Consider the following 25296-nt stretch of genomic DNA (forward strand, 5'->3'; position numbering starts at 1 on the left):
TTTTTTGGTGACACCTGAGGCCATCAAAGTTGCATCATAACAGCGAGAAATTCCACTTTCCGTGGCTTGGCTGCTGAGAGTGAGAATGAAGCGTATCACATGGACGTTATTTGTTGTGTAAATGGAGGGATTGATGGCTGTTGCTGTTGGATTTTTTTTTTTTTTTCCCTGCGATGGCTTTTCTGTTCACTTATTTCATTCAGTTGCAGTCTTAGAAAAACTTAAAATGTCTTTTTAGTTTTGTCTCAGGTGACTTTCTGGCGAAGGGTGTTATAGAAAAATATTTTACTGCTATATGGGAGTATAAGAAGAAATAGTGTGTTTAGAGAAGCTTGAATTACTCCAAAACTCTGTTCATTTGCTTTGTGTTTTTATTGCTCACCCTTGTTACTACTGGAACGCTGATGCTTTTGGAAATACCTTTTCAACTCGGTCCTGCAAGTTAGTCAGTAATGGACCAGACCTATCCAGCCTGGGAGATCTTAGCTTAGCACCAGCAAGACAAATGACCTGTATAAATATGCACAGGTTTGTGTTTTCCTCAGTCAGGATTGATGTGCTTTGCCCTTAGTGTGGTACTTGTTTTCAGTTTCTTTATAAAGAAGGCCCTGTAGTCAAGTGGTCAGAGCAGAAGCTAGCAGTCTGACCCGGGTTGTACCCATGACTCAAATTGCACTGAGTCAACACACGTCTTGGCCAATCCAGGCTGCAAACTGAATTATAAAGAATTACTTCAGTAAAATTTTGCATTTGGATTTAGCTTATGTGAAGGAGAAGTGGTTTTAAAGCTGTTTGAACCAGAGTTTTAACTGAAGAGGGTTGTTTTGTTTTGTTTTTTTCTAATCCATGTCCGTGTTCTGCTCCACCATGTATTTATTTTAAAATCTAGTTGTGCATCAACACATTCTCAATCTGAAACGTAGATCTCTGACTGAGATGTTTTAAATGTTTGAACTGAATCCAGTTCTAAAGTACCACAGTTATCTAAGTACATCAAAGTTTCCTTCAGTGTTCATTTCTCATTATTATCTGTTCTGGTGCGCTGATTGTTTTTCAGTATTATTAGTCTATGTGTTACCATAAGTTCTCTTTCTGATTTTGCATCAGATGTACTCTCGTGTTTACAGGGAAAATCTCATCCAGTATCTATAAACTGAAGTTTTATTATGTCAAAAACAAATTTTTGCCCTGCTTCCACAATTTTAGATATTGTATCTGTGTTCTACCAGGTCACTCAAAAGTACTGGTTTGATTTCCTTTGAGTATGGGCACGTATGCTTTGCATTTCTAACAAATTCCTCAAAGCACCAAATGAGTTAACGGTAGCTCTATTCCTCTGTGCCACCTTTAGGTTGGCTGGGGCAGGACAGTTGGTCATAGATCTAAAATAAAGCCTGCAGATGCCAAATTGCCCCACCAAAAATGTCTTGAAACTTGAACCAATAAAGTGAGTGTATTTACCCTTCAGCATTTTGTGTTATGGGACTGTGGAGTTTTGGCTCTGGTACTAACAGCCTTAAATCTGACATTGTTAAACCAGTCTTCTGCTTATCTTCCTGGAGAAGGATGTGCTCCCGTGGCTTGGGATGAGAACCGGGCAAGTGCAAAATACTTGGCCTGGGTAAGAATAATGAACTGGTTAAATAGCAGTTCCTCAGAAAAGGGTCTAGGAGTCATAAACTAAACATAAATCCACAATATCTTATGTTGTAGGGAACATGTTGGCATATGCAATAAATCATGTAGTAATTCTGCTCAGGGCTAGAAAAGCCTGACCTGGAGTACTTTATCCAGTTTTGAGCATCTTTTTGCAATAAAAGTGTGTATTGTACAGCCTAAAGCCGAGAGGAGAGCAACAAAAATGAAAAGAAATCCAGGAAAATATGTCTTAGAAGAAAATAGTGGAAGAGAGGCATTTGGCCAACAGGGTTTGCCAACTTCCATTTGGGTTTCTAGGTACACTTGTTGTTTGTGGGGGAATATCCATTATCCTTGTCCTATTCTGAGGTGCCCTATGTTAATGCTGAGATTTGTTTGTAACTCGGAGGGAAAAGTCCGTCTTAGAGAAGGGGAAAGGAAATAGTGGGAAACCCCCTGTGCATGCATGGCCTCCGTGCCAGCTGCTTTCAGGAACTCCTGGGTCATCATGTCCAAATCTTTGCTATTTCGGGCAACCACATCACAGAATCCCATTCATAAATTTCTCAAGTACCATTATAAAAATAGTTTGATTTTATTTATTTATTTAAATTTTTGCCTCCATTGCTCTGATACAAACCTCATGCCTCTGATCTGAAGCCTCATCTCTAACGATAGTCTTTGAGTGTTTTAAACGTTAATGTAGTCACAACGTGCACTTTGTTCTTCATTGTCCTTTGGCTTCTTGACCACCCAACTGGGGGGGAAAACAGGGTAACAAAGGGGTAATTTTCTAGTTCTTTTATTGTCTTCTAGAAAGACAAGCTTCTCCCTCCATCACTGCTACTGCCCCTTCAGTCATTTTGCATCTGTTTAAATTTTGAGTTTGTGTTTCTGATATAGGGGGTGATGAGTACTGGAGGCAATATCCCAGAGTAACGCTGCTGTTGCTCTTTCACCTTTACTGGAAGTACCCTAAATTGTCATTTGCCTTTTCCTGAGCTATGAATCACAAAGGGATAGTTGTACTGTGATCAACTGACATATAAAGAAGGAATCCTGAAGTATTCTGCAGTGCTAGACGGAGCAACCATGTGATACGTCTGGAGAAGATTGGGAACAGCCTGCGTTAGAGCAGAAACCACTGAGAGCCCTGATGGGCTTGTAAAGGAATTACAGTCATAGGAAAGATATTTTTGTGGGTGTTCCTTGAAATTGAGAAGTCCCATTGCCTTTGGGCACAGGGTGAACGGGCAGTGGGTGTGCAGTTTGCTCATGAGGTGTCAGCTGCATGTTGGGTTGACGCTTTTCTGCTATTCTGCTCTGAGAGCACCTCTGCTACCAGTAGTGACTAGAAGTTCTCAACAGAAGGGGTCTCCCACGAACAAGATGCAGGTGGCTGTGGGGGCAGAGGAGTGTTGCATTAACAGTTTCTCACACCATCATGAGGGGGCTTGAGAAATCCAGCAACTTGAACTTGTTACCTATGGTAAAACCAATTTCTGCTTGGTTTACAAGGAAGAAGAGGTTTACAAGGTTGTCCCCTAACTGACATGTGAGAGAGGAGCTGATGAGGTTTTCTAGAGGTTGAGCAAGAAAAATCTCAGCTGGTTTTTTGGAGGTGAGGATCATGAGGCAGTAGTATAAAAACTCAGAAGATTCCCAGCTAGTCACCCTCACCTCTCTCAGCAGAGGGAATCACACGTCCTCATTGTGGATAGCAAGTTCAGTTTCCGAGAGGGGTTTTGTGCAGGAGTTTAGGCAAGAGATTGGATTTAGAAATCTGAAGAAATGTTTGGTCAGCTGCGGCTTACCACATCGTATGTGGCTATATTTCACATCGAGTCATAGAATTATAGAAGAAAAGTTCGAGAAATTTATTGTCACTGGGGCTTGAGCAGAAACAGCCTTGTCTTTGGTACCTACAAAGTAAGGAGAAGGCAGAACTGTCAGTAAATGGTAAAACCAATAATTTCCTTCCCCAAACCAGAAGAAAGAGAATCCAGCTCAAGGACAGGACAGACCTCGTGCCGGTGGTGGGGATATCGATGTGTTTTAGGATTGCAGAAGCCTGGCATCCCAGCTTAAAATGCCAGCCGATGCACTCGTGAGGACTGCGACCCACGAGGATGCAACCAGTGTACCCGATTTGGTTCCTGATGATGGAGTAACAAGGCTCCATTCAGAAGGGCAGAGTTCCGAAAGGCCATTGCTGGGGGGAAGTTTTTATCTGCTGAACTGAGTCTTGCGATTTGTAAATCTTACAGCTGTGTGATGTGCCCCAGTGATGCTGGTGGATTAATGAAAGATAAATGGCTGTCTGCACAAGATCATCCCTTTTCCACCACGTCTTTTTTTTTCCTAAGGCATAGCAGCAGCACAACCAGTCACTTTGGTTGCACTGCTACTAAGCGTTTCCATATTTAAATAGTACTCCAGATTGTTTATTGAAGTGGGTAAGCGATACGCCATCTGAACCTCTGGGAATCGCGCTGTAAATTTCCCAAATAAATAGGCATAAGGAGAGAAGCCAAACAGGATACAAATGCTAAAAAGCCTCGATATCAGCAAACATGTCCCTTTCTGTCAAACTGGCAACTAATTGTTTTACTATAAAAAACAGCATTTCAGATACAGATTTTTTTCTACAATTGGCTGACTTTGGTGCTTGGCTTCTTAAATCTTGTTTAAAAGGTCACAGGCTGAGTCCCTTCTAAGAGCCTGATTAGCAAGTGGAAAGATTAGCAGAGAAAGCACTTGATATTTTCTTGTCCAGGGAGATCCCGGTAGGGCGCTGCATGAATTGGTACGCAGGCTGGAGTAGGTGTGATGAGGCAGGTTTTTTTTCTGCTGGAACATTGTGTTCAGGGGTGACAGCGTTGGCCTGTAGATATTTTCTCCTTGTGAGAACTGGCACGCCAAAAGCTTTGGGCTGAGTCAAGTCATACCTACGTTTATATACTTGCTCCAAGTTTCAGTACCATTAGGGCATCCAGCCTTCCACAAAACGCAGTTTTGTGATGTACACTTGCGGGATGTTATTCAAGATGACTTTCTGTGTTCTCTGAAGTTTCCTCGAAGCACCCTGTTGGACTGCTTCGTCAGAGCTGTGCTGTGGTGGCATTCACCGCCTTCCTGCCTTCAGTCACGAGGGCTTCACAGGCAAGGACCAGACTGCAGGTAGGGATAGAATAAGGAATATAAACTGTTGATCTGAGTATTAAGTACTTTTTGAAGGAATATAGTTAGAGACAAAAATTATCAGGAAAGAAGTCTTGGTTTCATATAAACAAAAGTCATGCTGGTGTTTTAAATAGGTAAAGAAAATAAATAGATTCAGAAACATTAAATGTGTGGCAATTATGAAATATTTCATGTTAAATATGTGTAGCTATTTGTAGAGGTGCACTCACTATCCACTCTTTGGGGGCACTAATATCCCTTGTGAATGTATTAGTGGTGGACAAATGGCCTATACTCTACCCTGCTCTCTTCGCCGCTGCTGGAGGAGGTGCTTGGATGGAAGCTGTTCCTCAGGGAGGAGGTCTGACACAGCTTTCCCTAACCAAGCCCCCCACCAAATTTGCACACACCACGCTCCTGCCTGTATATGGTCTCTTACAGGCTATAGAGCCAGGCAAAAGGATGGCACGCACATTCTATCCCAAGCATCGCTACTGTTCCTCTATGGCTGCCGTATTGGCAAGAAACGAATTCACATCACTTGGAAGGTTCTCTTGTTTTTATCATGCGAAGGAGGTGAACAGGGCCACGTGTGTGCGTTCGCTTGGGGGCTGGCTGCGGGCGATGCCCTGGTGCCGTTGAGGTGCCTGCCCCTCTCTATGTCTTTACCAAGCAGCTGGTGGAAGGGTGCTTTGATCTTGAGTTGGGCCGGAGAGTGACAGTGTGAAAATAAAAACTTATACCCCATGGAATTTTTTTTCAACCACTGCAACTGGTTCAAATATTTTAAATATCTTATGTCTCTCAAATTAATGCATTGTGCAATAGCTGATCCAGCACTATGACACCTGTTCCACCGTAACCACTGTTGCTCGATCGCATCACATCACAGAATATCTCCAATACATAGCCAGTCATAATAAAAAATAGCAACAGCTATGGGTTCCAGACATCCAAAAGGTTAGTAAAGCAAATGGTTCAAGGGCGTTACTGGCAAGCTATCTCCATTAGATTTGAAAACAGTCAGAGTTACACCACCTTCATTTATATTTACCTAGTTGCCCTCTATTCCTTTAAATACCAGTATTGACATCATTACTGTGATCAGGGAGGAGAACTTTTCCTTCTCTTAATCTGTAATAAATTTATTGCAGGTTTAAAAGCAATCACTTCAAGGTAATTTCTGAAGAGCTCAAATATCTGAAAAAAGAAAAAATACATAGAGACTATTCATGAGACTAGAAACCTAGCTGGCAAAAATGCATCATGTGTTTTGTAAACTGGTTGAACTAACCAACCAACATAGAGTATGCATTATTAAAAAGTGATAAAGTTTGCAAATAGCTGTTTACAATATATTTTGAAAAAGTTTATGGAATAACAGATATACTAAGGGACAGTATCCAAAGAAATTACTTTTCTAAATATTTTGGTAAAAAAAAAAAAAGACTTTTTTTTCCTGCAGAGTATTGTTTTTCTAAGTGTTTCCATGCTTGAAGATAAGCAATATATTAAAGTTTAATTCCATTTTATTCCATTGTTTAGGTTTTTTTTACTGAACTGATAAACATTTACCAGATAAATGAACAGAACATTTTTCTTTTCAAAAAAAAGAAGACAGCAAGTGAAATATTATTCTGCGAAGCAAAACAGAAAAACATAATAAAACCTTATCTTAAGCTTATAAACTTAATCACATTTTAGAGGAAAATAAATTCCTCTTCTAAATTCTAGGATGAAACCTTGGCCCTCTATAAATAACAAGGTTACAACATCTTCAATGTCTTTCTCAGGAAATATGAAAACAAATAGCGTTTTCTCTCCTTCTCTCTATCTGCATTGATGTCAAATGCTTGCTCCTGGCAGGAGTTGCTGTTTCCTTTCTTACCCAGATTATCTTCAGGCAGACCATCACCGAACACGTAGGGGTGATGCATTTTGGTCTGCTTCATAGTTGTATTTTTCTAAAGTCTCAGAGCTGTAGAAACAATTTTTTTAAAAAACTGCTAAAAACATCTTTTGGTGGAGCCTTACATTGTACGGTCCAGGAGCGACCAATACCATTCAACACAAATACCATACAATTTGGGAATTAACAGAATATTTGGCTACTAAAGAGACATACTGTTTGAAACTATATCATTTCTGGTTTTTGTTTTGGTGGGTCATATGTTTATGGTGCTCAGAATTGTTTTCTCAAGGGACCAGGATTTATGCCTAGTACTAGAGAGAGAGTATTGAGAGTGTGTCATAGGAGGAGTAACGCCCACCTGGTGATGCTTGTAGTTGTCAGTCTCCTTCTGGGGATGATTTCTCAAAGAATAATGAATAAGACAGAAAGGGCTCTCCCTTTCGCTATCGGTCTCACACCTTTTGACATAAAATACTGGACTACAGTTGCCCTTTATTTCTGGTTTCATTAGTGCCTTAGCGTCATACACAATCATCTTAATGATTAGAAAAAAAATCCTTTTTTTTGGAGGACATCTCTTTGATTTTGCCAAGATGTCCTTGTTTATAGACAGGTTGAACACAATGATCTTTCAAAATATGTGTGTCTCAGGTTGTTGTGAGATGACCTCATTGGGTTGGGTTTTTTTTGGGGGTGTGTGGCAGTGTTAAGTGCCTACATGCTGGCTGTGGACACGACTGCCTTGATGCAGAAATCTGCTTCTTTAAGGGCCATACTTTTGGCATTGATTCTGAGCTCCTTTTGGAAAGGTACTGCTGCAGAAGAAACAAGAGCAAGGTAGGAATGAAACCTGGAAATCTGGACAGAGATTTTGGCCCAGTTGCCTTTGACCACCTGCAGCAACCACAGAGCCCTCCCCACTCTGCTTCTTTCCATTTTACAGTTGACAGCAGTTTCGTGGCAATTTCCTCTTCTTTCGTCTTCGGTACTAAATGTGGATTGACCAGCGTGCCTTTGGATAATCCAGGCTTTTTAGTTAAGTCTGTCCCCTGTTACCAGCTTGTTAGTAAAGACTGTCAGAAGCTCGTTAAGGAACAGACTTGGTGAGCCTGGGCTTGGTGCTGCTGTCGTTATCAGTTTCGCTGCCGAAGGCCAAACTACAAAGAATGTGTCTCTCTGCTCAAACATTTCAAGTGTGCCTTTCATCTGGGGGGTCTCAAAATGCTTTACCAAGGCACTGGCCCAGTCCTTCCTCTTGCCGGCACTGAAGGGAAGCTGGCTTTGCTGACAGCCTAGTTTTCTGCTCCAAGAATTTTGCCACCCAAGATGGAACCACCAGGAATCCTAAGCAGGAGTATCTTATTTTCCTATAGCGTGTGTTTCTGCACCCTCTGGCACAAGGCAAGCTAGCTGGCTGGGTTGGGTCGGGCTGGCACGTAGCACCTTCCCAGAGCACCAGCCTCTTTGCGGCAGTCAGATCTCAGCTCGCTCTTACAAACAAGGGGAGGCTGCGGGTTGCATAGCCACTTCTTAGGTCTTCTGCATCTGGTATGCGTCAACTTAGTTCATTATGACTGGGGAATGCAGGGAATGGCGTCCCATGGCTAGACAAGAGTTAATAGAGCTTTTACACTTTGATTTGCATCCATCTGCTCAGGGAGAGAGAGATACTGTTTCAATTGCCAGTGGAACTTAGCAGTTTATTGTCACACAGCAACCCTGTTCCGCATCCAAGTTAAAACTGCAAAGGTATGAAGAAAACTTGCTAGAACTAAGCTTTTGCTGGTGCAGGATTTTGATTTTATTTCCTCAAATAGCACAGAGCTAGAGGCTGCCCAGGGACCTTGGGTGAATACCGCCTACCACCACCTCACTATCAAATCACCTCCACCTGCTGCAGCACACCCAAAGAACATACAGAAGTTGGAGCTCTGCAAAACCTGACCCCACCCAGAGTGACTGGCTCTTTCAGTGCCAACGTAGAAGAGCTGCAGTTACTGAACGTGGTGACTGTACTCAAAAACATCTTTATAAGGTTAGCAAAACCTTCCAAGACATCCGTGCCTAAGTCTATGCAGTCTGAATGCCCTCGTGTCTTTGATGCATGCAAGTTTAAATGAGTTTCAAGATTAGGACTTTAAAAGGGAAACCTTGGATGAAGAGCAGCTTTGCCCGTAAGTATATGCTACAACCTCAGCCCCAGATGGCAGCCAACAGCTGATATTTTAACAGTAAAACTGATAATCTTTGGATCTTCATTTTTGTGTGATTGGTATAAGGAGCTATTTGTAATAGCCTGGTAAAGGAAAATATATTTAATATTTTAAATGTATTTAGATATCTTCAAAAGCTGCTGTGAAAGTTTAGGTATTCATTGTCCCAGTGCATACCAATATTCTCCCCATAATCTCTTTCTGAGTATTTCTTTCCTTGCATCTTACTGCTCATATTGGTAACAACTGCCTTCCCTTGGAACATATAAGCAAAAATCATTAGCATCATAACCCTTCAGAGCATAACTAACAGGATTCCTAGAGCACAGACTCAGTGGATCTTCCATATCTAGTCCATCCTCTTGTTCCCACAATACGTGGTAACTCAGGATATGGCATTGCAGAGTGCATTCAGAAAGTCATCAGTATGCGTTTGGAAGTCAGCAGTAACTTGCATAAGAAAGAGGATTACAGCCTTTAGATGAATCCTAGTGAATCATGCCAGTGCTTCTGCTCTCATTAAAGCTGATATAAAATGCAAAAAAAAAATTGCAAGAATTATTCTGTATGTGTAGCAAAGTAACTAGGAGCAGAATTTTGCTTATTTTGTCTATTTTGCTATGAAGTACTATCAAATTACAGGAACATAGAAATAATCGGTAAAACCAGTTACAGTTGGCAAAGAACAATCTGCAATGGACGTAAGCCTGGCTTTAATGCTGCTTTTTGTGGAATAGAAACAGAAGCAGATCTGAAATCCAGTGTCTGATAGAAGAAGGGTGCTTGATTTAAGTATTTTAGAGATGTGTCTGAAAACAGACATACTTAATAGACCATTAAATAGTTATTGGGTGGGGGTGTGTGTGCAATTTGTCTTAGGGGTGGGGGGAATCTTTGTGTGTTTTTATAAAATGCAGGGTTTTCCAGGGTCTAAATAAACAGGCAGTATGAGTCTTGTTACGGTAGAATTTGTGTTTGCTGGACCTTTATGTGCTGTTACAAATGCCATTTCAACCCAAATGTTAATTTCACTGTCATTAGGGTTTTATGTAATTTGCTTTTGGGTTTTAGATCTCATTTTCCCACAGTTTGTGTCAGATTAGATGTGTTCAAACCTAGGGCTACATACTGCAAACAGGGTAAATGAATCTTTAAAAACAAAAATAGAAGGGCAGAAATAGGAATGATGTCATAGTTGTGTGTCCTTCTAACCTTCTTTTAACATGTTGCTGATAATAATAGATCAATAACTTTAAAGCTGTAGACAGCCTTCCAGGAAATCTGCAGCCCCACTCTAGAGACCCACCGTTAATAAGCCAGTACTGAGAAATAAAGCTATACAAGCTTATGTTTCAAATAATCCTGCCAGGAGCTGAATTTTCTCCACCCATGTGACAGGATTTGGTTTTCAGACTCCCAAGTACTGGACACAAAGTCTCTGAATGGGCTCTGCCATTCAGCGTAATACGAAGGGCTAACAAAGTTGATGGCGTCAGCTATATGAAGATTGTCCTGCTTTAAGAGTATTTCAATTCTGTAAAGGAAACTGGCCTTGGAATCCAAGTTTTATTTCACCGTTCGATCTTTTTCTTTTTTTTTAATGGATTGGATCATAACCTCCTATTTGCTTCATTAAGGTAATGCTCTGTACAGACCTAGGCTACGGCCAAGTTTTAAAATAAATGCAAAATTAAAGGAGATGGGTGAGTTCCAGGGTGTCCTCCTTTGCATGGTGCTACAGGAGATCAAGGGGGCAGAGAGTCACCTCCCTGCAGGGGGGTGGACAGAAGGTGCCAACATCCCTGAAAGCATTGATCTCGCCTGGGGGTAGGTCGGTTGCCTTTTACAGCAGCCCTTTCCCTGCCAGGCCAGTCAATGGTATCAGTGCAAGCTCCTACATCTACACAAGTAGTGCTCCTAGAGGCAACATCTGGCTGTTCGCAGCTGGAGAGGCGAGGGAAAATTTAAATCAAATGATCACAGATGTGGATCTAATCAGTGCTTAACTTCTGGACTTTGAACAGAACAAAAGTTCAGGACATGTACGAGTGCTCCTTGGAGAGCGCTGCAGTTCCTGACCGGGCTCTTGGTTTCAGGCCAGTCCCTCGTAAACAGGTGTCAGCGTCCCAAAAAAGAACTCCCCGCTTTGCCAGCGGCGGGTATCCTCGCTGGCATTCCCGTGGCAGAGCTTCGCGGGCCAGGAGGAATGACCCATAGGTCAGGAATGAGACGCGCTGGTGGGGTGGCATACTGAGGCTTCCTTGACATTTGCCTTGCCTTATTTTTCCCGAGGATGAAGCAGGGATTTCGGGCTCCAAATCTAACAACCCTTTAATATACTGGGACAGGGGTGGGGGACCCAAAACAAAAAAGAGGAGGAAGTGATAGGTGAGTTGCTTGTGAGAATGATTTTAAAAATTTATTAATTTTTTTTCTTAGCCCAAGGATTAACCTGTAGCTTTGAATTGGGAAGATACAGGAAGTAAAGAAATGGGTAAGAATGTGCTGAAGGAAGATTCTGCTGCTAGGGGGCAATATATAGTAAGCAAAACCACACTAAGGCGTTTTCTCTCAGCATCTATCAAAGTTTTTTTTAAAAAAAGCCCCAAATCCAAAAACTACCCGACATATTGCAGACACTAGGATTTCTTCTGCAGAAAGAGCATCGTATAAACAAAACATACAACCTATATTTATATATATGTGTGTGTTGGGTTTTTTTAACATATATGTGCGTGTGTGCTCATGACTTCTTTAATATGCTTCCTTCCTGTTGCAGTAGGGTCACTGCCCGTTCTGGGACCTGTGTGAAACACTTTTACTTGTTAATTTGTATGAGGCAAATATCTTCAGTTTAAGGAATCTAAACCCCATGTGCTAGTATTTCAGAAGCTTTTGTGAAGAACTGGCTTTATGGCTTCTCTGAAATGATTCACTCAGGGAACTTATTCTGCGTGATTCTTAGTGTTTCATTCTGAATTCTATCACAACTTTTATAAGGCAAAAAGATCAGAATGTGTTTTAACTCTCCTGCCTCTTCGTTGTTCAGAACAACTGGGACAGCTAACACAGATGTCTTTACGACTCTTCTGTTCTAGCCACCTTCTTAAACATACTCCCTAAAAAAGAAAACAAGGGGAGATAAGAGAAGCCAGCTTCAGCGAAGTTATTAGTTTCAGGTTGAGCAGTGAAACAGTTGTTCGTTTGTTTATATGATACTCATGCTGACTTGATGATGCTCATTTTAGAACTAGTACAGAATGCTTCTGTAAAAACTGCACTGTGTGAATGCAATTTTCCATTTCTTTTAATGAAAAAATTAATTTTTGCCTGAAAGTTCAGTGTTATATGTGATTATGACTATAATATTAATAAGCTAGTTGATCGAGTCTGAGGCTAGTAATGGAGAAAATACACCCATTTTGAGAGCAGATTTTCAGTTCTGGTTCACCTGGTCACCGAAGTCCAATGAAGAAGCATTTTCTAAATGAGTAGAGGTTACAGGACAGTGTGCCAAATTTCTGTGGTGGAAAATTTGTCGTTAATCAATCAGTGTTAATTTTTGCAAGACGAGTTTGAGGACTTTTATAGCTGCAACTACAGTCTGAACAAAGGCACAGATGTCTGCAAGTTTAAGGGGGGTTTTTATGAACTTACTCTCATTTCCCGTATTGTTCAGAGTGAGAGACTCACTGGAGATTCAGGGGGAGAAGTAACTGGTGCAGAGACACAAGACGTGCACAGTCCCTCCTTACACTGCACTTGTCTCTTCTGATCTTTTAATTCACCAGGTCCTGCCCTCATGCTCTCACCTATCTGATTTCTGTAAGTTTATCTACTTAAGATGAATATAGTGCTTGCTTATTTTGTACTGGAAATGGCACAGAGCTCATTGTACGTGATGCCTCTCACAGAGAAATCATTTCAGAATGGCAAAGGTATCTCTAACTTCATTGCAGTTTGCAAGGTCATTGTAGCATCTCCGTGCTCTGAATTGCAGCTGGTGACTCAGTGCAGTCCGCAGCATCCCACGATCTCTGGGAAAACTCCCACAGAGCACAAAGGTAGCTTGAGAGCTGCTGCAAACATCTGTTTCTATGTCGTCTTTTTCTCGCTCTCCCGTGTTACCTCACTCCTAACAAAAAAGGGACAGTTGTTAAGATACCTGTATGGTCACATACTGTTCAGGAGCTGTTCCTAAACACAAGTGCTGCCTAAAAGCCTGTTCTTTTATACCAGCTACGAAGAATACAGGGTTATTAACAGCAAATACAGGACCTACCTGGCAGCACCTGTGCTAAGAAAGGTAGAAGTTCTATACGCGTCTGACGTTCACCAAATACTTTCTCAAACCTGGCTCACAGATGGGATTGAAATTGGTATCAAATGCTTTTGAGAGTTCTGCACTCTTACAGAACGTGCGTGTTTTGAGACAGGCAAGGAATACTTTAAAGTATACAACTAGATATTGTACACTTGGTGGGGTGTTCTGCGATTCATAGCAAATACTGGGAAATGACAAAGCAATACATAATAAAGTGTAAAAGAAGGATCAGGACGGTTTGAGTCTATGTTCCAGGAACATTAAGAACTTCTGCTGTCTCAAAATCTGTGGGTTTCTGAACAATGTCAGCTGTGGATATGGAGGAGAAAGGGCTGATTGCTTATATGGCTATGTTGAAATATGTGGAGTGCTTCTTCAAGGCTTTATTGCAGTGTTTTCTGGTTAGTAAATAGAAGAGAGTGGGTTAGTCAAAGTTAGAAGGCAGCAAAGCTAGCAATTTTCACAATACTCTCCTTCAGCTCCCAACAAAGAGATTAAGATATGACTCTAGCTGAATTAGGGCATTAATGTGCTTTGTGCTCTTCAAATGACATCCACTATCTTGCCATAAATAATTCTGCACATGAATTTATTTTGAGATTAAATTATTGTCCTTGTTTAATATGATTAACACAACATAGAGATTCACATCTTTAAGTCTTTAAAATACTCTATTCCATATAAAAAGATATTTTGTGTTCTGCAACAGAATGCTTTGGCTTCTGCCAAATCAGCGTAAGTGAACTAGTCATAATCCCTGTGCGTTTGCAATTACCAAAGTGGTTTGGATGGCTTTACTTAGTATTAAATCCTGACATCATCTTTAAGTACAGAAATCAAACTTCTTGTAATTAAGATTGTATCAATAAAGTTCTCACATTTCACATCTTTTCCAGCAGTCATACTAAACCAAAATTGTATGATTCATTGCCTACCTTAAGCATTTGTTCTTTCCGATAATGCCAGGCTACTGATGTGTAAACAGAAATGTAAATACATGCTTGGGGGCGGGTGATTGTTTGGGCTTGCACAATAGTACTGAATCATTCGAGCAGGTCTCCTTGCTCTGTACTGTGGGCTTCACAAACGCTGCTCAGAAGTGCGGCTCCAGAGCACAGGGAGCTCGTTTGGACTCAGTGAAGCTTGCAATTTTCTGCTCTAAACATATTCCATCCTAATTGTAACTTCCGAACTAGGACTTTTCAGTTCACAGGTTCATTATGAGATACACAAAATACAGAGATTCATAGTCAGTAAAAGGTGCTTCTCTTCTAATATGCTCTGTAATCTGCTGAAGTAGCTAGGGTTTTTTAGTACATGCATGAAAGGAGGAAAAAGGAGTGAGGACTTTTGCAGCACATAAGCTATTGTTTCTAGAAAGTTGTTTCAGGCATTCTTCCAAATAAAAATGCAAGTTGGTATGCTTATGAAGTTCCAAAAGTTGTTGTATTATTCTTTGAGGATTTTTACAGCTATAGGCTAAAAGCTTGAGCGCATAGGATTCTGCAGCTGATGGCATTTGTATCAGTTCCTGTGTGTTCAGGGAGTGTGTGTGCATATGCATGCGTGTGCTGGGAAAAAGAGACCAACCATGTGTAGGGAATTGTTAAAACATGCTAGTCGCTCCCATGAGACAGCTGACTTCTTGGCTGCCTCTCTATACCACCCCATAAAAACTTCCTTGACTATTACAAATTGTTATTCAAGTGATTTACTGAGTTTGAGGAGGCTGCCCCACGCCACAAGTGTGGCATCTTTTCTGAGATAACTATTTGAGAATTTTAAAGAAAAGCCAAGAGCAGCAGCACAGATCTGGAGAGATGTGGGCGTTACGTGCTCTGCGCATGAGATACGTAAGGATAATTGCTGCCCAGATTTTGTGCAGAGGTGATGGTGTTAATGAGCATGGCAGTTCCTAGGAAAGTGGGCAGCTTGTCGAGGGTCATTTGGGGCAGCGATTTTCCCCAATATAGGAACTGAAATGAAGATCCACAAACTCATTGTGTTTGTGAGTTCCAGCGAAGCATGACTAATTCCGGAGAAGCATTACTTTCATACTAATGATGTTGATTTTACTCTGATAAGCTCAAGAAATGTGCCAGGGCCTTGGCCACACCTTCCTCCTCTGCTGTTGCAGGTTTTTGTCCATGCTAACTCCTCCATGTCGCCAGAAAGAACCTGGATCGCATGTACATGCAGTGCCCTCCCAGGACTGAAGCTGGGTCAGGTTGCTTGGGGCCATGTGTGGTCGAGCTCTGACCATCTCCAGGGATGAATGGAGATTTGTAGCTTCACAGGGCCCTTTCCCCATCATATGATGACCCTTGTTGTTAAAGAATTGAGATTTTTTTTTTTTTTTAACATCTGGCCATAATTTCCTTTGTTGCAACTTGTGTCTGTAGCCTCCCATCCTTTTGCTGTGCATCTATGAGAAGAGTCTGGCTCTGCTGTGTCTGTACCTTGTCAGTAGGTTGCTGAAGGCAGGAATGGGACCCCATCGTTTGCCTCCTCTCCTTTGGGCTGCATAAGCACAGGTCTCTCAGCCTCTCCTTGTGCGCTCGAGCCCCTGGACCATCAAGATGGTCCTCCACTAGACTTGCTCAAGTTTGTCAATGTCCTCCTTGTGCTGGGGAGCCAAAACTGGACACAGCACTCTAGCAGTGGCCTGGCAAGTGTCAAATAAAGGAGAAAATCTCTTCCCTAGACCTGCTGTCTTTGCTTTCTTACTAAGGGAGTCCAGTATGCAGCTATCCTTCGCCACTCAAGATGATCACTCCCTTTGAACCTGTCCCCTGGGACCCTCAGGTCTGTTTCTGCAGAGCTACTTCCTGTCCGGTCCGTGCCCAGTTTGTGCTTGAGACTAGCCTGTCCAAGTGCAGGACTTAATTTTGCCTTTGAGTTTCATGAGGCTGTTCTAAGCCCATTTTTCCAGCCTGTCGAGATCCCTTGAAGTGACAGCCTTACCCTGCAGCTCCTCAGTTTCATGTCATCTGCAAACTTGTTGGGGAATGAGATTTTCCCTGTCTCTTCCTTCCACATCCTCCCTGGAGTTCAACCAAATGCAGACGGGTAGTTTGGTGAAGAGGAGTAACATGCTCTGAGGTTAAAACATAGCTAATTAAAGTGTGATATCTGTCCTCACCTCATCATAGGCTTAGTGGCAGCTCTAGGCAGGAGGGAAGTATTTTTCCCAATGGACTAATTCTGTACAATTTCTGCGGCTATCTGACCGAGAGACAGTGGGTTGAACTAGTTGCAGCAACGGACTGTTGTAATATAGTTGCTATTAGAGCGTGCTCCTCTGCGTGTTTTTGTTGTTGTTTTTGGTTTTTTTGGGAGAGTTAGTATCCGTTCAAGGCTAAATTCTAAAATTCTTGCTTTATCTTGACCCTTTAGAAAAGCAAATCCTGCTCCTGTGTGGTTTAAAAAAAAAGGCCATAATGCTCCAGTATTTTACTTCAATGTCAAAATGAATCAGACTTTGGAAAACTTTGCCTTCTATTGCTTGCATAAATGCACATATGCAAACACTAGTTTGCATTTTATCAATTATCTGGTTGCTCAGTTCGTAGTGAAATTTTTACATTAAATCCTTTAGCCCATCTATATATATACTTAATAACTGGAAGCAGATCTGGCAGGTTGAGAAGGCGAGAGCCTCAGATTTTCCAGACTACTTAAATAAGAATGGTTCAGTAATTCAGGAGCAGTACATAGGTACTTGAGGGGAAGCCCACTACTTAGTTTTGCAGCCTGAGCAAGTGCTTGCTGAAGGAGACAATGCCTGCTGAAAAAGGGGGAAAACACCATGCCATCTACAGTCACTAGCTAATTCTCAGACTGTTTTTTTTCCCCTTTTCCTCTCTTGCCAAGAAATATGATCATTCTTTGAGACCATTCAGTAAATACATCCTGAGATAGCAGTGCAGAAAAGAAGTTAACTGAGCACTCCTCTGGAGGAGGAGGAGACCTAGGTAGGACTGAAGAGGGCTGTGGGAAAGCTGAGAAGGGAGGCACAGAGGAGGGTGGGAGCCCTGCACAAGGGCTCATTGGCAGAAGGCGGCAGGAACAGGATGTGTTTCAGCTTGGGTGGCTCTGGGAGGAGCAAGTGTTGGGATTAAAGTGTCTTGAAATTGTTCCTTTTCTTTTCAGACGCAGACAGTGAATTTCATGGGGTGGATTTTCTGCCAGAAGATCTCAACGAGGCTCCAAAAGAGACAGGAATGAGGGTGAACAAGAAATACTCCTGTCTACCTGCTGAGGAGAAGGGGATCCATATTATCAACATCCGAGCTATTGAGGATATAGGATACGACCAGCATGAGAGTACAGTGAGTAAAGGACTTGCCAGATGTGTCATAACTGGCGTACTGTGCTTTACCCATTAGCTTATTTCTCATTCTTTCCATTCCCAGGATGCTCTGAAATCCTCTCCCTCCCTTTCTCAGGGGTGCTGAGACCAGCCACAGTAAATGCTGATTTAGTGATGTTTGTTCTTTGATGTGAAGAAGGGAAGCAAGGGATCCTTCTTTGATCTGTAGCATAAAAGGGGGTTGGTTATTCTCAGAGTAATCAATCTGGCAATAAGGCTGTGGCAGCCCTCAAATCTCATCGCCCATATGGAGCAGAACAGGAAAAAATGTCTAAAATTTCATGCAAAAGCTGTTGTTAACACAGGTAACGTTAAACTAATATTCTGTAGCACACCTCTGTAGAGGTTAGATTTCCAGTGTCATTAATTGTGCCTTGGTTAAATTCTTTAACACTGATTTTAACAGAAGTTAGTAATACGAATACCCAACAGGATTAGGAGTTGGTTATGTCATAAACACATGAAAAGGAGTTTATTCAGGTGAAGGAGTCGAGGTGGAGCAGGCTACGTAACAGATCTCGCTGGGGAAAGATGGACCAGGAAAAGCAATCCTTGATTCATTGTGCTTGTGCTTAATTAGGATGGAGCATGGAGGAATAATTCTGGCACAGGGTAAACGTCCCTCCTGCTGTGGTAAAACTGAAATGTCTTTTCTGTGTCTCATTTGCAACTGAAGGGACACAAGCCTTACATGGTCTAAGTCAACACAGCTTGCTCTCTATTTCAGCATAGCAGCACTGCGAGAAAGGATGTGGCCTATGAGCTCCTTTCAGCATTAATACCACATCCTTAAAAGAATCTATTTCTTTCTTTAAAATAGGACCAACAGCCTTCTTGGAGCCTTTTGGCTGCATCCCTTTCGCAGTGGGATATAGCTATTCTCATATATTAATAAACTTATTGAGGCTTTAGTATCCACAGTGCAGCACCTTCTCCTAAATTATCAGTGAGTCAGCTTTTCAACAGGAAAGGTCAAAGAAATGGGAAGAAGCTCTCGTTCAATTTCTGCAGTGTGACCCATCCCTTCCCGGTGGCAGTGCCTCAAGGAAACAGAGAAACTAGGGATTTTCAGTGCTGCTTTTCTCCTCCCAAGGCATGCTCCAGGAGAAGAGGAGCTGTGGCCAGGACGTACTGATCTCTCCTGAGCTCCCCAAGCACTCACTGTGGTCACCTTTGAGAGCCATCTTCAGTCCTGCCTGTTTCCTTTATTTATTAGTCTCCAGGTCAGACCAACCAATTGCTGTCCCTCATAAAGTCAGTCCAACGAGGGTAGGAAGCGGCTGGGCTCTGAGTCTTCTGCCTCTTTTATCTCCCTGCACTTACCTGAACATCCGTCGGTTCAGCCTAGTTTTTCAGAAATTGATGTTTAATTAATTAATAGGATCATCACATCTTTAAAAATGAAATACAATTAGTTAGCTTAAAAGAAATCGCAGTGTTCCTCTAGCTTGTTTACAACAACTATTTACTTGGAAGAGGCATTTTATCCTGAAAATCCAGTTAGTTATTCTTAATATTTTGTTTCTATAGAAATTTGCGTAACTGAGTTGCCTGCCACAGGCAGACTCAGCTTGCTCTAAAGAACTGTTCTGAGTTCACAGGTGCATGTCGTTAATCACGAAGCAATCGGAAAGTAATAGTTATTAATGGTCTTCTATATTATAGTTATGCTTAAGAACTAAATAGGGATCTCTAGATAGGGCACAAACATGAGCAGCCTGTGCCCTAAACAATGTGATATTGCTGTGGCTAAATCAGATGCAGAACAGGGGAAGGAGGAAATGGGACAAAGAGTGAGTTCCACGGTAGCAGCAAATGCTGTATTATTTTATGATATATTTATATATTTGGAGCAAAGGGTTTAGGTTAAATGGAAAAGAAAGGTGGGATCCTGAAAGAAAAGGAGAGAGAAACAGATAGCAAAGGCAGGTATGGAGCAAAGCTGCAAGGGACTGGGGAGATGGGGACCTGCAGCCAAGCTGGCCCTGGGCAGATGTGGTCAAGTCAGGCTTGGGAAAGCAGTGAATGTTCAGGCATCCCCACCTCGGCAGACGGCTGCTCCATGTACTCCCTGGCATCTCGGGCTTCGTGCCGGCTGCCAGTCCTCCTTGCTGTGTGTTACTGCTATGTGCTCATCTGATCACACTTGGCTAATTACTTCTTCAGTGCACTTCCTCCTCCCTGCGAGCCCAGGAAGATGGGGTTTGCTGCTTGAATTTGTTGTCTGAGTAAAAATCTCCCCGAGGCAAAAAAGGAAGGACAGACTGTCCCTTAAAGGCATTGGTTTATAGTTACAATAGCTGGGTCCTGCCCTCCCCAAAACGACGTTCAGAGATATACGCAAATCTGTGTAACGTTGACTGAAGTTTTGGGTGTATTGGCTCTAACATACTGTACTGTAAGGTCAGAGGTTGCTCTTTTCGTCTGGGGTTTAAAAATTGGACTGTCTTAGAAAAGCTGTTTGCAAATAACTTACATTCACGGTTTTATGTATGAAGCAAGGAGAAGGTGTACACGTCCCAAATGGGGTTTGACCGATATGATTTGCAACTGATAGCCAGTTGCTATCATTTGGAGCTCAAGTCCTTTTCCCTACAGGGAGGCTTAATGTTCTTCTGTAAAATTAAAAGCCAGAAAATGTTCCCGGTCCCTGAAAAGCCTTTCCTGTGATGAGTATTTTCTGTAAAAACAAATGCAAGTTACTCGTGAATTTTCATTTTTTTTTTTTAAATGGTCTGTGCATTTCCAAGGACAGACTTGTGATTTATGCATGAGAAGTACTACTGAAAGTAGAAATTAATAATTGTTAGTGCTTTTGTATGTTTCTACAGTTGCCCCATGCAGTTTTCAAATAAATGCTTGGAAATGGAATTGTGTTTTAAGACTTGCATCTTGCAACCCTTAACACAGTGTTAATTCAAAATGAGAATAAAGCCTTTGCCACCATCAGATTGCAAAGCAACACAGGTTTTATAACCTGGGGGGGGGGGGAAAAGTGACGAACTCAGTAAGCAGTGAACCCGCTTCCCTGGCGACAGTCCCCCTGCATTTTTGGCCACGCTTCCTGACCAGCTGGCTCCCTTCAGTCTGTATCTAAGATGATCTCTTTCTCAGATGATACGAACTTGCAATGATAGATAAGAGAAGTGAGAAGTGTTTGCACATGATATTAATCTGTTTGTCAGAATTGAAACGCAGATGTCTTGGGTGGAAAAGGACAGATGATCTTAGTGGCGATTAACCCCCAAAGGAGAAAACCAAATCCACCAAGTAGCTGACTTACGAACTAGTCTGCTGGTAATTAGATTAAATCCCAGTCATTTCATCTATTTATTTCTGGCCAATAAAATCCCAGCTGTCTATCAGTAAAATTGCAGGTGTTAACTTGCCAAATTGTTTTGAGTAAGTAGCATGTGGGGACTCCTCCCGTATGTCTGCTCTTTGGAGATGGGTCATTGTGTGCTCCAGGCAAGAAGGAGCCCTTGGTACAAGGATATCGTCTGTCTGGTGTCCGTGTTAGTGTGTGTACTCATGGTCTTTCTCCTCTCTCCTCTCCATACCCCCATTCCCTGCTTCCAGTTATTAAATTCCCTATCCAAAAATCCAGATGCTGACTGCAAATATGGACTCTACTTCAGAGATGGCAAGAGAAAAGTAGACTACATCCTAGTTTATCATTACAAGAAGTCCTCAGCAGGGAAGACACTCGCCAGGAGAGTTCATCACAATGATTCAAGTGCCCGAAGCACCAAGCAAGACCAGCCACTTCCCGGGAAGGGAGTGCAGCTGGAAATGGGGGAAAGTGAACCTCACGTGGATTACCATGAAGACGACAAGAGATTTCGCAGGGAGGAATACGAAGGGAACCTCGTGGAGGCTGGTCTGGAACTGGAACGCGATGAGGATGTAAGGAGCCATTTCAAATGGTTAAAGATAAAGAGGATAACTGGTGGTCAAATCCTGGGAGATGCTGAGCCCTTCCTGTGAACCTGGCTCTGATCAAGGTTACACAAGCTCAGCTCTTGCAGAATTTGATTTCAGTTCTGGCAGTGCCGTCCTTGCCCACCAATTTAATTTGCTTCACAGGAACAGGCTGCAGTGTTGTTCGTACCCCCAATGAGGTGGAGTTTCTTACTTTTCTTGGCCAGGACTTGTGGCACATCCACTATTGCAACACAGCTTGTTGATGTGTTGCCTTATCTAGAAGTGAGGCTTAAACTGCTCTGAACGCTAGTCCCAGTTTGGTGGGTTTACAGTATGCTGTGGCTTGGATCCACTGGTAATTCCAGTTCTGATGAAAAATACCTGATACAGACAGTGACATTTTTATACCTCAGCATAGACTTCAAGAGAATTTAATTCGTTCAGGAGGTTCTGGTACATGCTCTAGCTCGAGCACGTGGGTCTGTATTACAGTTTGCTCTTTCCATTCTTAGATATGAACAGTACAGCTTGTAACGCCTTTCACCTGTACCCTGAAAACAGTATATTCTATTAAAAGACCATCAGACTATTTAAAAAATGATGTGTGTGAAGTACTGCCAGTGTGTGATTAGTAGAAACAGGCACAGCCGTATTAATTTCAAAGAAAGCTATTACAATTAACTGATCCAACCAATATGCCTGAAACTCCTGTGACAGAGGGTAAACATTTATGCTGGTTTTATTTACAGGATCTAAAAGTTGAGAGTAAACACTTAGACCTGTGATCAGCGTATTAAAAAAAACCCTGCCACCTATTAGTCACAAATTACAGGCGTTACAAAAAAATAAAATACATATTTTGCATGGTATAATGCAAAAAAAGACCCTTTCACTTCTCTGTCCCCCAGGTAAAAATAAGATTTGCTTTCCATCAAACCTGCAAGTTGTTGTGGTGAACTGGAAGCTTGCCTGTGCCAAGTCACAGATACTTAAATCCTTTGCAAGATGGGAGGACCCCCTGTGACATGTAATATGATTTCAAATGATGCAGAAGGGTGCAGGGTTCAAGCCAGGACACCATAAAAGAGAGAGAACCCTGTCCTTTCAGTACAAGATACCAAACCAGATCAGGAATGTACAGAGATGAAAGCAAGCCGCAGGGATTTACATCAGCTCCCATATCCAGCACATCAGCGTAGGGGGAAAAACCTACACTTGGGCTTGAAAAGCATGCCACAAAGTTGCGTTGGAGGCTTTACCAATTGCAAGAAGAGCAAAGGTTTCTTAAACAGTTGATGTTTAATAAGTCACTTAAACTCTCTTCAGTAAAGTAAATCCAAAGGGTGTTTGGAAGCCATGCCTTATGGGAAGGCTGGCAGTTATTTATGTCTTCTGAGTAACCGATTTCTAGAAAGCCAGTGCGGAATATAGCTGCGTGAAAGCTAGTTGTTATAATAACTGCCTGAACTGACACAGCAGCAAGATTAGAAAGGTTCATTGAAGTTTCTTTCTCTTCTGTTTGCTGAGTCCCTGCTAGCTTGGTATCGTTTGTCCAAAGGCTTTGAAATGATTGCTGCTGTGGGAGTAAATACAGGTGTATGTGGGAGTGCCAGCAGCAAACCCCCACGGCCAGCCATCTAGAACAGAGCTCAGAGAACTACGGGGATGCAAGCACACTGCTAATATTATTGACATTTATCTCTTTTATTTTTGTTTCTTTTCTTCTGTTGAATTCTTCCTAGCAGTTTTCCTAATTACATTAAAACACTACACATTGTAGATATTCACATCTGTACCTGAGGCTGCTTCTTTCTTACCGCAGTTCTAGTCCTTCGAGATGCTGAGCAGCTCTTAGGAGGCAGCAGGGACTTTCTCAGCTCCATTAATTGCAATGCACTCACGAAATCATACCATTTGGCTGGATGCCTGTGCTTCAAATTTAACTGGCTTAGTCTGTATTTGTGTCCATAGCCATTAGTTTTTATTTCCCAAACAATTTTTATCTGTTTAACCTTGTGGTAATTGTTCTGGAAGACAATAGCATTTTTGAGTCACATTTTATAGCAGCTCAGCACAGAGAGGTGTTCGGTGATTGTCCTGTTGTTAGAAACCAGCTGTCTCAAAAAAGATTTAGCGTGTCGGTGGTAATAGGCTGTTCCTTAACTATGTATGAAGCACAAGTGGAAAAAGACTTCATTTCTTCTCATCAGTAACCTTTTCTATTGCTTTTGTTTAAGACTAAAATCCATGGGGTTGGATTTGTAAAAATACACGCACCGTGGAATGTATTGTGTCGAGAGGCAGAATTTCTTAAGCTCAAGATGCCCACGAAAAAGGTGAGTCCCCGTTTTCTTTTTTCCCTCTGGGAGGCATAGTTTAAAGATATGCTCACCTCTGAGCACCTTACAAATGTAGACTTTCCTTCCCACAAGCATTTTTAAAATAGTTAACTAATCTGCACAGAAAACAAGAGTCACAAAGTTGCTTGCTTGGGACAGCAGAAAGAAGAACTGGAAGGAGGAATGGAAATCAAGAATTCCTACCGCTATGTGGTCGCAATGCGAGTGACTTCATACCATGCCTCATCCCCTCAGCGTGTTTCAACAGAAACGGCTGCAATTGATGGTGAAATTTTTGTGTGCGTTTTGGAGGTTTTTTCTCACCCGAAACGCTAGGCTGCTAAAACCGAACATAAGAGTAACAATTTGTGTGCAGAAGTCTCGCTGGGTTTAGTGACTCTTTAAATACATCGTTAGTCATATTAGCAGGAGTTGGGAGTACACTACCACAAAATAAATTACCTTTCAGAATATTTGAAATATCATTAAAGAAATGACAGTATATTTTCATCAATTCTAAATCATCTGTGATAGGTAGCTACCTGTTCAGTGAGCATAGCTTAGAGATGGATTAATATTTAAACACATACTAAGTGCATGTCCCAGACTGCAGAGGGAAGTCTATAATGGAGCAAGAGACAGACTCAAAGCCCAGCATCATTTATTACAACACTAAAACCACAGTTTTGGTTTGGATTTCATATTAATCCTCATTATTGCCTCACTTACCACCGATTTTAATCAGAAGCACAATTAGATAAAAAAGTCTGTTGTGATCCTGCACTTTAAACTGCTTTGCCACAAAAGGAAAGTTAGGTTGAGTGTTTTGGGGGGGGGTGGGAGGGGGTATTAAAGAGGCCACTGAAGCCTGCAGGCCTTGCCTGGGAGAAGCAATGTGCCTGAGAACACCCTCAGACCCCTAAAGCCTCATTTCCAGCTGAGCATCTTTTAGGAGTGGGAGCCCTGCCCTGCATCTGCACATAAGTTTTGTGGCTCAGAGGGGGAAGCCTGTAATCCTCCGTTTAGCGCTACAGAACTGCAATAGACAATTGAAGGTATTTTGGTTCCTTTATATGGAAGAGGGGACGCTCCTGAAACCTGCACAATATTCCTAGGAACGCCCCCTGGGAGAGGAGACCACTCCTGTTGTTTTACACAGGGGGTCTGTAGCTCCTTCATTTCTTTGCACCAGGAAAATAGTAAATGCCAGAGGAGCAGGTGTCTCAGGAGCCAATGCCAAGTATCTCTCTGCTGCACACCCCAGCCTGATTTATTTGGAATCAAACACGGGCCGTGCCTTGGCTCAGAGGAAAAGCAATAGGCTTCCTCTGCTTGTCTTGGTCTGACTTTCCTATCCCTTTATGTGTTTCCAAAAGTCTTCAGGAAGGTAA

At 42.1% G+C, this 25296-nt stretch overlaps 1 protein-coding gene across 5 annotated transcripts in view; it reads left to right on the top strand.

Moving 5' to 3' along the window:
* Nucleotides 1–25296, top strand: part of ANO1 (anoctamin 1) — an 83433-nt gene that overhangs the window by 17742 nt on the left and 40395 nt on the right. For all 5 annotated transcript variants that reach the window (XM_075094996.1, XM_075094992.1, XM_075094993.1 and 2 more), the window contains exons 2-4: nucleotides 17423–17601; nucleotides 21222–21548; nucleotides 23804–23902. In XM_075094996.1, coding sequence (XP_074951097.1) covers nucleotides 17494–17601; nucleotides 21222–21548; nucleotides 23804–23902 — 534 coding nt within the window. In that variant the 5' untranslated portion in view covers nucleotides 17423–17493. The remainder of the gene's footprint in view (nucleotides 1–17422; nucleotides 17602–21221; nucleotides 21549–23803; nucleotides 23903–25296) is intronic.

The sequence above is a fragment of the Phalacrocorax aristotelis genome, chromosome 5, assembly GCF_949628215.1.
Source record: "Phalacrocorax aristotelis chromosome 5, bGulAri2.1, whole genome shotgun sequence".
Taxonomy (NCBI): domain Eukaryota; kingdom Metazoa; phylum Chordata; class Aves; order Suliformes; family Phalacrocoracidae; genus Phalacrocorax; species Phalacrocorax aristotelis.